Consider the following 14,415-nt stretch of genomic DNA (forward strand, 5'->3'; position numbering starts at 1 on the left):
GCAAGCACTCAAGCACTGAACTATGCCCCTAGCCCTCTTCTTACTTTAAAAAAAAATGTTACATGATCTAACGTGTACAGCCAGTTTCTCCCCTGCCCTCACATTGCCTCTTTACTCCCTTGAGACAGAATTTCGTGTAGCTCAGGCTGTGCTTGAATTTGCTTTATACCTGAAGGTAATCTTGAACTTCTGATTCACCTCCTGTGTCCATGACTGCACCTTTTTAAAAAAACAATTTTGTAGTCTGACAATTGCATACATAAGTATAATGTATTCTAATTATCCTCTACTACACGCCTTCTCTTATCCCTGTTCCATCCATGTCACACCACACACACACACACACACACACACATACACACACAATTCCTTTCCCAGGTTCATGACCTTTGGTTTTGTTTTGTGGCCTATTTAGTTAAATAAGAACCATCTGTGTGACAATTGAATTGGCGCAACCCCTGGAGAGAGGTGTAGTCATCAGTGGGTACCCAACTGATTTCCCCCTCCCTGGATCAACCAGTAGCAAGTATTTCAGCATTGAAAACAGTGAGGATACTGCAGATGCAGAAGCATTAAGCCAGCACCACATAATTCAAATGGAGAACAATCCTACCTTACTACTCTCCCAACCTCCATCTCCCCATCCCCACCAATTCCTGTAACAAAATACCCGACAAAAGCAGCTTAAGGAGAGAAACATTTATTTTGGCTTACAGTTTGAAGAGAAACAGTCCATTACGGTGGGGGAAGTCATGGCAGCAAGACTGACAGTTAGGAAGCAAAGAGAGATATTTTGGTTTTCTGCTCATTTTGTTCTTTTCATTCAGTTTAAGACCCCAAGTCCTAAAATAGTTTCATCCACATTTAGGGTGGGTCTTCCCTCTTCAGTTAAACTTCATAGAGACATATCCAAAGGCATGTTTCCAGGGTGATTCTGACTCCACCCAAGTTAATAATCAAGATCAAGCATCTCTAGTCTACCCCAGCCAACCTGACACCCAAACACATCACTACATCATAGCATTCCACCTCTGGCCCCAAAATTCTCATTTTCATCTCATAATTCAAAATACATTTAGTCCCTCTCTAAAACTCTCCATAGTCTTTAGTAGTCCCAGCAGTGTTAAGTAGTCCAATGTCTTCTATGAGACTCAAGGCAATCTCTTATTTGTGAACATCTATAAAATCAAAAACAACTTACAAAGTCTCAATGAACAATGGCAAAGAAGAAACATTCCCATTCCCAACAGGAAGAGTGGGAATTACAACAAGAAAAGATGTGACCAAAGAAAGACCAACACCCAGCGGGGCAAACACCAAATCCTGCAGATCTATGGCCAACATCTGGAGCTCATGATGGACTCATATGGATTTCCAAGGGCTTGGGTAGTCCCAGCTCTCCAGCGCTGCCATTTGCAGCAACTTCTCTCTGGGGCTGACATGGCTCCATGCTTGGGGCTTTCCTCAGCCGATGATCCACAGTTCTGGTACCTCCAACATCCTGGGATCCATACTGCAACTTAGACTTCACATTAACATCTTCACAGAGTAGCCTCTCAGGGCTAGTTTACAGAGACTCCAACCAAGCAATACATTGCCTGGTCTCAGTGCTTTCTGGAACTCTAGTGCAAGTCTCCATGACTCCTCCACACCTGCATCTTTCGCCTGTACTGTGGGAGTGATACTACAAAATTCTGCTGTGACCTGGGTCCCTTAGACTACAAGTATACTAGCCTGTGTGCCAACCATGGGGAAAGGCTTTCCAAGGTAACTGCTTTCAAGAAGCAGAAAACACCATCAGCAGTTTACGATCTCTCCTTTCAGATAAATTCATATTTTCACAAAATGGGCTGTTTATTCGGTGAGGTCTTATCTTTAGGGAACCATCACTAATGACTAATAGAGAGCACAAGGTTTCTCTTTAATGTTGCTAATGTCTTTTAACAAGTACTGCTGCTTTCTCTGGATCTGCCTTGCCTACACTTTTAAATTCATCCCTTCCCCCGCCAAACTGACACATCTGTCTTCTTTTGCCTCATTTGTGCTCTTTCTCACTGGAGACCTGGATGACAGCAGTAGTCAGTAAATATTACACAGTCTGAAACGCTAAGCTTTCTTCAGATTTCTTCCACCAAGCAAAATGAGTCCATTGCTATAGACTCTAGCCTCACTCCAGTTCCTAGGACATGGCACTGATGACATGGCCTGATACCAGATTCTTTGCCAGGTTATCACACAAATGGCCTGTAGCTCAATTTTCAATAGTCTCTTTTTCTCTCCAAACCCCTGTGAGCCATATCTCTACTGTCCACGTTTGTCTTGGCATTCTACTTTTCCAAAACACCACAAGAATAGCCTATCAAACTCTATTTATAGCACTCTAAGGCTTCTCTAGCTCAAAGTTCCAAATTCTCAGCTATAAACCAGTTCCAAGGCTTAGCCACAACAGCCCCACTTCTCAATACCAATGTTCCGTTATGAACCACTTTTGTGGTTGCTGTGAAAAAATACCTGAGAAAAGGATTTATTTTGCCTTCCAGTTTGATGGTCCAGTCCCTCATGGCAAAGAAGCATGGCAGCAGGAACATGAACCCATTGGTAATGTTGTCAGGAAGCAGAGAGAGGTGAATTCTGGGATACCACTTATTTTCTTCTTTTCACTGGGTCTGAGACCCCAGTCCATGGAATGGTACTGGCCATAGTCAAGACGGGTCCTTCCTCTTCAGTTCAAACTTTTCTGAAACAGTATCATAGACACACCCAGAAGTGTGTTTCCACAGTGATTCTAAATCCATTACATTAACAATTAAAATTAACAATCACATCTACCAAGAACTTGAAGGCTGGTCCAATTAGTTCCCACCAACCTGAATCTGTGTTAGCAACTAAATAAATGAAGAGGGGAAGATGCCTTATTCAGGTGATCTAGAGGTAGTGAATCTTAGTAGTCAGTGATGCACAAGGCACTTTAATGGGACCATTTGAGTCAAAAGTCCTTGAGGCCCCAGTTGTTCATGACCAGTGGCCATTGGAAATTAAAGTCAACTGAGCTAAACCATAAGAGAAGTGCGTTATTTAATGCTTCCATGGCTTCAGTATCCTTTCTAGGCCTTTAGAACTCTCTAAACCATAGAGAAGGTGAGAGAGAGAGAGAGAGAGAGAGAGAGAGAGAGAGAGAGAGAGAGAGGAAGATGGAGGATTAAAAGGATGACTGCAGATCACATCAGCTGGCCAACTTGGGGAAGGATAGATCTGCATTTGACCCATCAGGACCCACAGACCAGCCACAAGTTGGCACAGAGTCACAGTGACTTCTCATAACCACTAATAGTCACGATGCACAGAGAGGCCAAACCGAAAAGGAAAGGACAAAAACGTACAAGGGGCAAACAAATGGAAACAAAAGTTGGGAGTGAAGAGGTTACCCGACTGTTGCCCTGCAGTAAAAAGAACCAGGGAAGGCCAGAGCAAAACTCCTCTTGCTTCTTTCAAACAAAACTGGCAAAGCTTTATTTAGATCACCCAAAATAACATTTCATAGAAAAGGAACTATAACATTACATAGCAGAGTATGGCTGTAAAATCTCAAACAAGACAGGCAATGCTTTATTTAGAGCAACAAAAATAATGTTTCTGAGAAAGGGAACTGCTACAATCAATGCATAGCTGTAAGTTCTCTTTTGCCACCCATATCAATTCCCTCAGAAATACTTTTGAGAGTGCTTTGCGGCTTCCAAGCACCGACTAAGATCTGTTGAACAGAAAACAGTTTTCGAAACCATTTTTGTTTAACATTAACAAGTAATCAAACAGTATGGTTCTTGCTAACAACCACCTGTGCTGTCTACCAGAACAATGTTTAACCTAAGTATATGTTCATGAACATATCCCTATGAAGACAGCTATGGCTGTTTTTATCCTGCTAGCACACACAGCTTGTGTAGCAGTGTTACTTTGGAATACGTTCAGGCACCCAGGAAGTAATCAGTACATTAAAAAAAATGATGAATTAATTAATTAAATCGACTCCCTCCCCATAGGCATGGACCACCATGCTGAGCTCAGAAAGTAATTAATTCTTAACAGAAATAATAGTATGTGACGAACTCAAAAAACAGAGCGTCATTGTGTCAGAGTACCCCCAGTGTAGGTCTAGCATCTCACTAACACTTCACCTGGGACCGAAAGTATAAAGCCACATAGTGCAGTTGTTTTTACAGAACCATCAAAAGTTTAATAAATTGCCCTGGGGTTCTTGGTGCTGTAGTGTGCCTCACAGGCAGCGACATAAGCCGACTCCGGGAAGAAGTCATCGTGGTATTCTGCTAAAAACCTAGAGAAAGAATAATTAAAAAGGCACCAATGAGCATCATATTAAGAACTGAACACCCTGAAACTAAATATTAGCTGTCAGTCAATGAAATGGGAAAACATTTCAACACTTTTTGTACTGGAAAGAAAACATGACTCTTCTATTGATTACTTCCACAACACTCATTTAAGTGGCTTCTGTCAATCACTATTCATTTGAATCTCTTCATCATCAGTGTTACAGAACTGATTATATGCATGCATATGTTTTAAAGAAATAACCTCAATAAATCCTTTCCTGTTTTCCAAACTATAAAAACAATACATGACAAACTCAATGTCACATAAGAAATTCACAAGGCTAATTATACAGACTAAGTTACACCAAACCTGAACAAAATAACCAATACCAGTACTTTGCATACTAATTTGCCATACCAAAGGTTAGTTACAAGTCTGGATGACAGTATCACCTGTCCAAAGACTGGTGTGTCTGAAAATGGCTGTTACAATGTGATGAGTCGCTCAAGATCCTGCAATACACTGATAGAGGGACTTCAGGCCAGAGTCAGGCAGAGTGGCTTACCCCTGTGCTTCAAGCATTTGGGAAGCTGAGGTGGGAAGACCACTATTTATGGCTATCTGGAACTATGTTATGATACTCTATCACAAAAAAAGCCAAAACAACAAAACAAAGCCAACAGAACCACAAGACAGAAAGCAAAACAAAGTCCAAGTGGATGTGGACTAGGAGAAGCATGCTGTGAAATCTACCATAAATCACCCTGCTACCTCCAACCTGTCCAAATTTCTTAAATTGTCACACCTCTCTAAATAAGAAAACATGTCAAAAATCACTTGACAGTTAAGTACTTTTTTTCCTGTTTGCACTTTCTTGAAGGTCAGTGTTGAGTTCCTTGATTCTAATTGCTGCCATTGTTTACTTTTTTAAAAAAGAATATTTTTATTTACTCTGAGTTTTATTTATAAAACCTCCTATGTTATTTCCTACAGTCCTACTTCTGCATTGTATGAGGCTTCCCTACACTAATCTGCAGTCTCTTCACACATGCTTAGTCCTTTTGCTTTTAGTACACAAAATGTTAGATTAAACACAATTGTGCGTTTGTCTATAAAACCAGTTTTCAGTGACATGCTGGAAAGTGTAATTATGTTCAAAATTCCAATAGAAAAACACCTTTTCAAACTTTAAGACTGATGTTCCTGGGTAGAGTACTCTACTCTAGAGCAGTCAGAATGGGACCCAGTAGAAAGAAAACAGCTCCCTTTCAGGTCAAGTAGCTAGGCTGAGCTGAGTGGGGCAAGGTGAAGACCAGCCTTGAAGGACAAGGTAAGGATGTAATTAACAGACATCTGGATAGCAGAGAGGGACTAAGTGGCCAACGACATAAAGGGGGACATCAGAACCATGGGTCAAATATCCTATTAGATAAGAAAATGAGTAGCTATATCAAGGGAAGAAGTCAACACCTTTCTCTGAATTCATAAATGCCAGCACATACTCAGACTTGTTGATTATCATTCTAAGCTAATATTTAAGTTAATTTATATACACACACGACATAAAAGGCCAATGTTTACAGTTCTCCTGATAAATATAAAATTAATGCCAATGTACTTCTATGTCAGAAAATTCATTTTTGCTTACAGGATTATCCAGCTGGATTATTGGAGTTACATAAAATAATACCTCACCTCAGTATCCTTGACCCAGAAACCAGAGAAATGAAGGATAAAACAGACAGAAAACCAACAAACAAACCAAAAAAAAAAAAATCCCTTTATATCTTACTCTGTTCAGTCAGAACATACCATGTACTGCCTATATGGAAAATACCACCTTCCATTGTGCTAACCTTAAGCCTCAGAATGTCACATGTTTGCCTCTAGAGGTAGGTGTGACAAGGTAATAAAAATACCTCAGAAAGAGATCAAAGTGCTTCAGTAAAGCCTTCAGATTCTTCTCAGAGAAGGACATCTTCCCAAGGATTTCTGGAAGTTTCACTGGATTAAAAACAAAAGCGTTTGCAGTCAGCAGGATGCCACAATGGGCAGGACTCATTGTGGGGTCACCTGGATTACTCTCCCTACTTTGGGGACTAAATGAAATTAGCATCTACGCTAGGAAACAATCAGTTAAGTCTATGAAACTAAAGTATATCCAATGCTTTTTCTTTAAAGAGGAAACCAGTTTTCCAAATTAGTTACACCACCTAAAAGATGTCCATAAGCTAGCAAACTGGTTAAAAAAAAAAAAAAGAGTCAAGCAATATGAGGCTACTATAATTAAGGGTACCACGAGGCCCCATTTCCCTTCGACCATCCATGGATATGAATGAATGGTTGCTAGGAGGGAGAGACATTTCTTCAGTGGTGAAACCACTAGAAAATTGCCCTTGCTTCCTTCCTTAACCATGGACCTATCACCAACTCTAAAACACACGTGTGTGTGCGCGCATACACACACACACACACACAAACACACACACCACATGGAAATAGAAGGCTGAGTAGTTGGGACAAGAGGTAATGGGGGGCTGTGACTATTCTATGATCACCAGGCATTCTATAAACACATGAAAATATCAGTGTGTAATGGTTTGTATATGCCCAGCCCAGGGAGTGGCACTATTAGAAGGTATGGCCCTGTTGGAGTAGATGTGTCACCAAGGGTGTTGGCTTTAAGACCTTCATCCTAGCTTCCTGGAAGCCAGTATTCTGCTAGCAGCCTTCAGATGAAGATGTAGAACTCTCAGCTCCTCCTGCACCATGCCTGACTGGATCCTGCCATGATGATAATGGACTGAACCTCTGAATCTGTAAGCCAGCCCCAATTAAATGTTGCCCTTATAAGAGTTGCCTTTGTCATGGTGACTGTTCACAGCAGTAAAACCCTAAGACAGAAGTTGGTACCAGGGACTGAGGTACTGCTGTGATAGGCCTGACCATGCTTTTGTTTGGAAGACTGTGGATTTGGGGACTATGGATTTGGAAAGTGGTGGAGTGCTTTAAGTTGGGCTTAGTGGGCTATCCTGGTAGGAATATGGGAGCCTTTGTTGCTGAGAGTAATTTGAACTGTGCAGACCTAAGCCAAAAGGGTTCAGAAGAGAAGAATTTCAGTATGTGACATAGAGACTGTTTTATGGTATTTTGGTGAAGAATGTGGCTGCTTTCTGCCCTTGTCTGAAGAGTCTGCCTGAGGCTAAGGTACAGGTTTATATTAATGGCACTGACAAAGGAAGTCTCAAAGAAGCCCAGCAGAGACTTTGTTCTCTGGTTAAGTCTCATTAAGTGCATTGTGAACAAGTGTAGTAAGCTTAGAAGGAAAAATATAAAATATATGGTTTGAGTATTAAAGGGGAACCAGGAAGTGAAATGGAGGTGAATCCTGTGTTCTAGGAGATAACAAATTAAGGGAGTGGGACTTTGGGGCAAGATCCTACCCAGATAAATTTAGACCCAGGTATGGTGGTACACACCTTTAATCCCAAAAGATAAAGCCAAGCAGATCTCTGAGTTCAAGGCCAGCCTGGGACAAAGCAAGTTCTAGGTAAAGGAAAGCTTAAATCCAGGCATGGTGATACACACCTTTAATCCCAGGAGACAAGCATGCAGATCTGAGTTCAAGTCAATCTACAGAGCAAGATCCAGGGCAGCCAAGCTTAGGGCAGGAAAGGAGTTAGCAAACAGAAAGCTAATGATAATGTAATAGAAAAAGGGGAACATGTTCTAGCTCCTGCAAGCAGCAGAACTGGACAGCTTCAGCCATGTGGCTCTGGCTTTAGAGTGAAAAATAGAAGGGACTACTGGGACAACTGATGCTAGTTAGCTGGAGCTAAGAACTTAGTCATGATTAAGAAGAGACCAGTATCGCTGAGGTAAAATCTTCTGGGAAGTGTTTTCTGAGAGCACAAAAAAGCTGTGTTCCAGAGATAGCCAAGGTTGTACCTCCTGCTGCAGCTGGACTTGGTAATGCATAAGAGTCACCCAGGTGGTACTGGTTTTGAAGGCATGAAGAACAGCTGAGGCTCAGCACTGTGAGAAGCGATAGAAGGCCATTGGTGAATGTGCAGCTTCAGTTGCAGTTGATGGCTCAGGACTGAAGAAGGGGTTATGCAAAGAAGCTGAGGCTTGGCACTATGAAGAGAGTCTGTGATAGGCTATTGGTGAAGCCTAATTGCAGCAGACGACCCCAGTGTATTGGAGATGCCAATACCATGGGATGGTCACCAAGAATAGCAGCAGCAGTGGAGTGGATCAACCTGAGCTTAGAGTGCTACAGAGGGCAGAGCTGGAGAAGTGATGCCAGCCCTTTCGAGGAGCCCAGATCATGTGTGGATCCCAGACATTAAAACAAGAAGCTGTAACATTGGAGTTGCCTTGGAGATCCCATGATGTTTGAGATGCCAGAGCCGTGGGCTATCTGCTGAGGAAAACTGATAACAGGGAGTGGAACCAGACCAGGAGAAAGAAGTTGTTGCAGTCAACAAAGATAAAAAAGGAGTTGAAGATCTGATGATGAAGTTGACATCAGACATGGAGATGCAGAATGTGGGGTTTCCTGTCTTGCTTTGGGGATTACAATTAAAATAGTGGATGAATCTCAGAAGAGACTTTGAACTTTAGACTTTTAACATTGTTGCAACTGCTATAGACTGTGGAGATTTTTGAAGTTGGATAAAATGTATTTTGCATTATGCTGTGTTTAGGTATGCCCCTCCATAGACTCATGTGTTTGAAAAGCATATGGGGGCCAGGAAGTGGAATGTGGTGGTTTGTATATGCTTGGTCCAGGAAGTAGACTATTAGAAGGTGTGGCCTGTTTGAGTAAGTGTGTGTCACTGTGGGTGTGGGCTTTAAGATCCTCATCCTAGCTGCCTGGAAGCTAGTATTCTGCTAGCAGCATTCAGATGAAGATGTAGAACTCAGTTCCGCCTGGACCATGTCTGCCTGGACACTGCCTTGCTCCCACCTTGATGATAATGGACTGAATTTCTGAACCTGTAAGCCAGCCCCAATTAAATGTTGTCCTTATAAGAGTTGCCTTGGTCATGGTGACTGTTAACATCAGTAAAGCCCTCACTAAGACACAGTGAAAGCTACTATTATATGTAATTAATACATGCTAATAAGAAAATCAAAACTGGAAAAACATAAAGAAAGGGGATTCTTACCAAATAATCGGAGCAAATGCTGTGCACCATAAATGTATGAAGGGGGAGGTGGCTGGTCTCCTGGCGGATAATTGTCAGGCACAAGTTTCCAAGACAGGACCTAGAAAAAAACATCACTTAAATGCTTCCTTTATTCCAAATGGAGGCTCTCCTAGCTAGACTTCTAAATCTATGACAGTAAATCATATGGAAAGGATGAAACAATATTGCTACATAGTGAGCACAAGCCCCCTAAAAATAAATGTGAGGGTCAGAACGACTTAAAATTAGATTAATGAGATACTGGATTTTAAACTTTTTGACAGTGCTCATCTTCTGGGGATACTTTCCATCTTGGTGGGCAACGCATGCTGGCAGGATTGGGAGACTGGCTGCTCATACTACATCAAGTCAGGAAGCTGAAAGTGAGCAGGAAATCTGGCCAGTCTATAAAAACTAAAGGCTCAGTTCCAGTGACCCACTTCCTCCAGCAAACTCTACCTTCTAAAGGTTCCACAATTTCCCCCAACAGTACCACCAGCTAGGGACCTAGTGCTCAAAAATGTTTCACATTCACACTACCACAGCCACTGAACTCTGGTTTTCAGAATGCTAGATGGACTGGGATTTTGAAAAAAGTGAGAGCCATCTTTCAGAACACTCTGGTGAATTTCTCTAGAAATACCTTAGTCCATCAGCAAACCAAAGCCTAGTCCATTTTTGTTATGTCTCAGATCTATTACCACAGAAGAACTGATGTTGCAGGAAATCCTCTATGAGAAAAAGCAGAAGGGTGCCCACCCACAAAACATCACAAATGCTGGCATTGGCAACCTGAATAAAACAAGCTAGACGTTCACAAGTGCTCTGGGAGGCCCCAGCCTCGTTTAAGCTTCTGCAGCCTTCATGTAGATTCACCATCTCATCCTTGGCAGCCAGTTCTAACATCTTCACACCAACCTAGCATCTAACCCAGTGCCACCCACACGGGAAGCTTAGAATTGCTTCTGCATCGAGTGTTGCTCAGAAGGAAGAGATGGGCAGTTGTAACTAGTACAGATTCTCCATGAGAACCAAAGTGCATCTTAACCAGCCATGTGATCATCCAGACACTTCCCAAATTCAATCAGCAATTGGTACTCGAAGAAAGGGACATGAGGGCTTTGGATAAACACCCCTGGTTTTAAAACCCATCGTGGAAGAGGTTCTGAAAGGTCCTTAAAGTCACTATAGATTCCTGAGTCCCAAAAGCCTGCTGAATTTCATTGTTTAACCACAAAGCATCCAGCGCTACCATTAACCACTAGATGGCAGCACTGACCTGAGTGGAAGTGGTCTTTGCCTGACTGTTCAGAAGCCCTTTTTAAAAAAGAACTACCATTTCCCATAAATACAAAGCCTGCAGTGGCAAAGCATTCAAGTTAATGGGCTTAACGGCTAGTCTAATGCTGGCATTTAGCATGCGTTCAAAGGGATGGCTATTAGGGTTACTCTTCCTGGAGGAGAATCAGATGTAAAAAAAAAAAAAAAGGGAATAGCTTCAGATCCTGCGAAGCCATCATTTTCCACCAGGGGGATTATGGTTATCAGTCTCAAGGCTGCTGTGTGTTTGGTCTGTAATGCTCCTGAGATACCCAGTGCTCCCTTTGTGCAACACTGATTAACTTCCGTCTAACTTGGTCCATTGAGCAAGAGTTTCCGCTGACTCTGTCCCAATTTAGTTCTTAATAAACCTGCTTGGCATAACAAATGGACCGTGAAAGAAAACTTGATCCTAAACTTTCTTTTCTCTATATTATGCCCTCTTTACCTTCTGACCTCCTGGCCCTCTCTCTTAGGACCCCAACACTAGAGAACAAACTGCTGGTTTAAGTCACCTATAATTTATTTATTCAAGCTAAAAGAATAGTTTTAGCTCATGCATATCATATAGTGTTTATATTTCAGTGTCCACAATAATGGTTTATTGAAACACAGTATACATCTATCTCATTTAAATATTGTTTGAAGCTGCTTTGTAGTTTATTCATCTTAATTGACATCACATGAACCACAGAACCTAAAATGTGGCTCTTAAGAATAAAAATTTTAATACGTTATACAAAATGCAGATACAAATATTTTAATAACTGATTGATCTTTAGGGTAAAACATCATTATAATTGTAAAACAAGAGTTCTAGCAGTTGTCTCAGATTTGAAAACAGGAACACAATAGTAAGCTCAAATCTTCCTATCATTTTGCTGCTATTTCGTGTAAAGTAACATGATCCTTCGAGAACTTAGGATTTTAAGCAACCACAAAGAGTAAAAGAACCCTTGGAGTAGAACAGCAAGCACCTTACCTCATTGATTTCATTGGGTCTTCTCCCTTCAAAGCCAGCAAATACAGCACTCCCATCCTTACTTGGAGTCAGAGGAATGGGGGAAGAGGATCTGCTGTGCACAGGTGTCTCTGTCAAAGAGAGAGGTGCAATCATTTACCCATAAAGCGACAGAGACACCGAACCAGAGACACGCTCAGGACCCTGATAAACACCAGACCACAACGCTAAATCAATGCTCAAAAGCTACAACCTGTTAACAATATGACCTTCATCTTATAAAAGGTAGCACCTGGAATGTTATTTTTAGCCTGGTACTGATATATGTTACAACAGAAGTCAACCTTGAGAAGGTTATGCTAAGCTGAAAGGGATCCATCACAGAGCTACATATTGTGATTCCATTCCTACATAATATGCAGAATAGGCAAACCAGAGAAGAGAAAAGAGATGCATGGGCTCTAAAAGGGTGGGAGTAGGGGAGTGACTGCTAATGGGTATGTGCTTTTTGTGGGGAGGGGATTAACCATGTTTTGAAATCATGTTGTGAAACAGATGGTTTCACAATCTGCTAATATATTAAAAGCCACTGGATTGGATACTTTAAGTAGGAAAACTGTATGGTGTGTGGATTACAGCTCAACAAACTAAAAAAAGTAGGGCCACTAAATTAGTCACTTTAGAACAGTTAACTTGGACTGGGTAGACAGCTCAGAGGTTAAGACCACTGGGTGCTCTTCAATTCCCAGCACCCACATGACAGATCACAACTCTCTGTAATTACAGTTCCAAGGGATCTGACATCCTTTTGTCTTCTGACAGCACTAGGCACTGCCATAACGTATATGAAGGCAAAGCATCTATACACATAAAATAAAATGATATCTTAAAACTGATTAACTGTACATGTGATTTTTACCTAAATAACTAGTGCCAAGAAAAAATATCAGGGGCTGGAGTGGGAGTCACGGAGATAGTTCATGTTTTAGAATCGGTTTTTAAAAAGTGTTTTATTTCCTAATGAAACCTTCCCAGTTTTCATTCCATCAACTCATCAATTGTGTACATACATGCTATATTATTCCATTAGTATAAAATATCCCAAACTGGTAGTTTCTAAGAGAGGTGGGGAAGGGCAGATGAAGGTAGGACAGATTCCTTTCATTCTGTGATGAAAATATATGAACTGATGGTGGAGGTGGATGCACAGTTCTAACTATACTAAAAATCACTTTGAATGGGGAGCTTCACAGCATACTCTGTCGAATCCAGCATCTTATTTGAACACTTTATTCAAACAGAAGTCTTCAAGGTAAGTTTTGAAAACAGGCATAGAAATCACATGTCATCTTGAATATGTATAGAAAACATGGGATTCCAATAACTCCACCAGCTCACAAAAGTAGCAAAGGGGGAGGATAACAAATCAACCTTAAACACAGAGTCTTGCCTCCCTAGGTCTCACTGAGCCACCCAAACCAGTTGCTTTTCCATCTTTCTATGGCTGTTTTCCTCTTCTTCAAAGGAAATAGCTTTATAGCAACCTGCGTGAGACTGGAGAATAACACACACTTTATACATACTTAGGGAGGCTAACAACAAAGAAAAAAGTGGCTTTCCCAGACCTGGTGATCGTAGGGCAAACTCACTTTTTTCCAAGTGCAGAAACAGCTTCGGCATGCTGGCAGATGTGTCCTGTTGCCGGCGCTTCGGCTGAGGGGAGGAACTGCTCTCAGACAGCCTGTCACAATTGGTGCTGTGCCTTGTGGACCGCCTGAGAGACTGCAGTGCTTCTGGCTCAGCTTTGCGCCTCTTGGGGGTAGCTGGTTCACCAGTAGGTGGCTGACTCTCTGTAGACTGTGGTGTGGATGGATTCAACAAAGGCGGGCTAGGAGACAACTCCTCCTGGCTCCTGGGCAAGAAGGAGAGTGTCACTGGCAGCCTCTACAGATCTGAGGGCTTCTGCAAGGCCTCCCAAAGGCAGGTTTCACCAATCAACTTGGGAGGGAGGAGGTGACACATAGGTATCTCCAAATATACTCAATCACACATTTTTCGTAAGCAGTTCCTAAATAAATGAGGTCCCCAGAACTCTGCTGTTATTAAAGACTGAAATATCCTATTCTCCATGCATCAGAACAAGGGTTCTGAGGGGAGAGGCAGAATTTGGCCCCAGCCCAGAAAGCAGTTGCCAATGTTTGGTGACAAGAGTGCCAGCCTAGTGAGGGCCTGTCACAACTGAGGGCAATACTGTTCCCTAGTGGATGGAGACCAGACATACTGCTAAGCATCCTATGTCACACAAGACAGGACCCAGGACAGAGAAACTCTGGTCTATGGAATAGGATGACCACATGATGTCTTCAAAATGTAAAAATTGCCAGGACTTGAGGATGGCCCAAGTATGTCTAAGTCTATGCCAGACTCTGGGAATCGTCAAGTGTGAAGCAAGCCATTCATGGGGACTTCAACACAGGTCTCTGGGTGAGTTTTGATGACCTCTTGCACTGGGGCAAAAGTGACATGGAGAAGGGAGGAGATAGAGAAGCTGCCAAGGAGATGTTAGAAAGAGAGAGAAAGAGAGAGAGAGAGAGAGAGAGAGAGAGA

The 14,415-nt window shown here is 41.9% G+C and overlaps 1 protein-coding gene across 4 annotated transcripts in view; it reads right to left on the reverse strand.

Moving 5' to 3' along the window:
* Window positions 1-3,474: 3,474 nt before the first annotated feature.
* Msl3 (MSL complex subunit 3) overlaps window positions 3,475-14,415 on the reverse strand; it is a 19,761-nt gene continuing 8,820 nt past the window's right edge. For all 4 annotated transcript variants that reach the window (XM_029534292.1, XM_021188324.2, XM_021188325.2 and 1 more), the window contains 5 exons: window positions 13,458-13,720; window positions 11,830-11,939; window positions 9,507-9,606; window positions 6,252-6,336; window positions 3,475-4,333 (listed from right to left, as the gene is read on the reverse strand). In XM_029534292.1, coding sequence (XP_029390152.1) covers window positions 4,234-4,333; window positions 6,252-6,336; window positions 9,507-9,606; window positions 11,830-11,939; window positions 13,458-13,720 — 658 coding nt within the window. In that variant the 3' untranslated portion in view covers window positions 3,475-4,233. The remainder of the gene's footprint in view (window positions 4,334-6,251; window positions 6,337-9,506; window positions 9,607-11,829; window positions 11,940-13,457; window positions 13,721-14,415) is intronic.

The sequence above is a fragment of the Mus pahari genome, chromosome X (assembly GCF_900095145.1).
Source record: "Mus pahari chromosome X, PAHARI_EIJ_v1.1, whole genome shotgun sequence".
Taxonomy (NCBI): domain Eukaryota; kingdom Metazoa; phylum Chordata; class Mammalia; order Rodentia; family Muridae; genus Mus; species Mus pahari.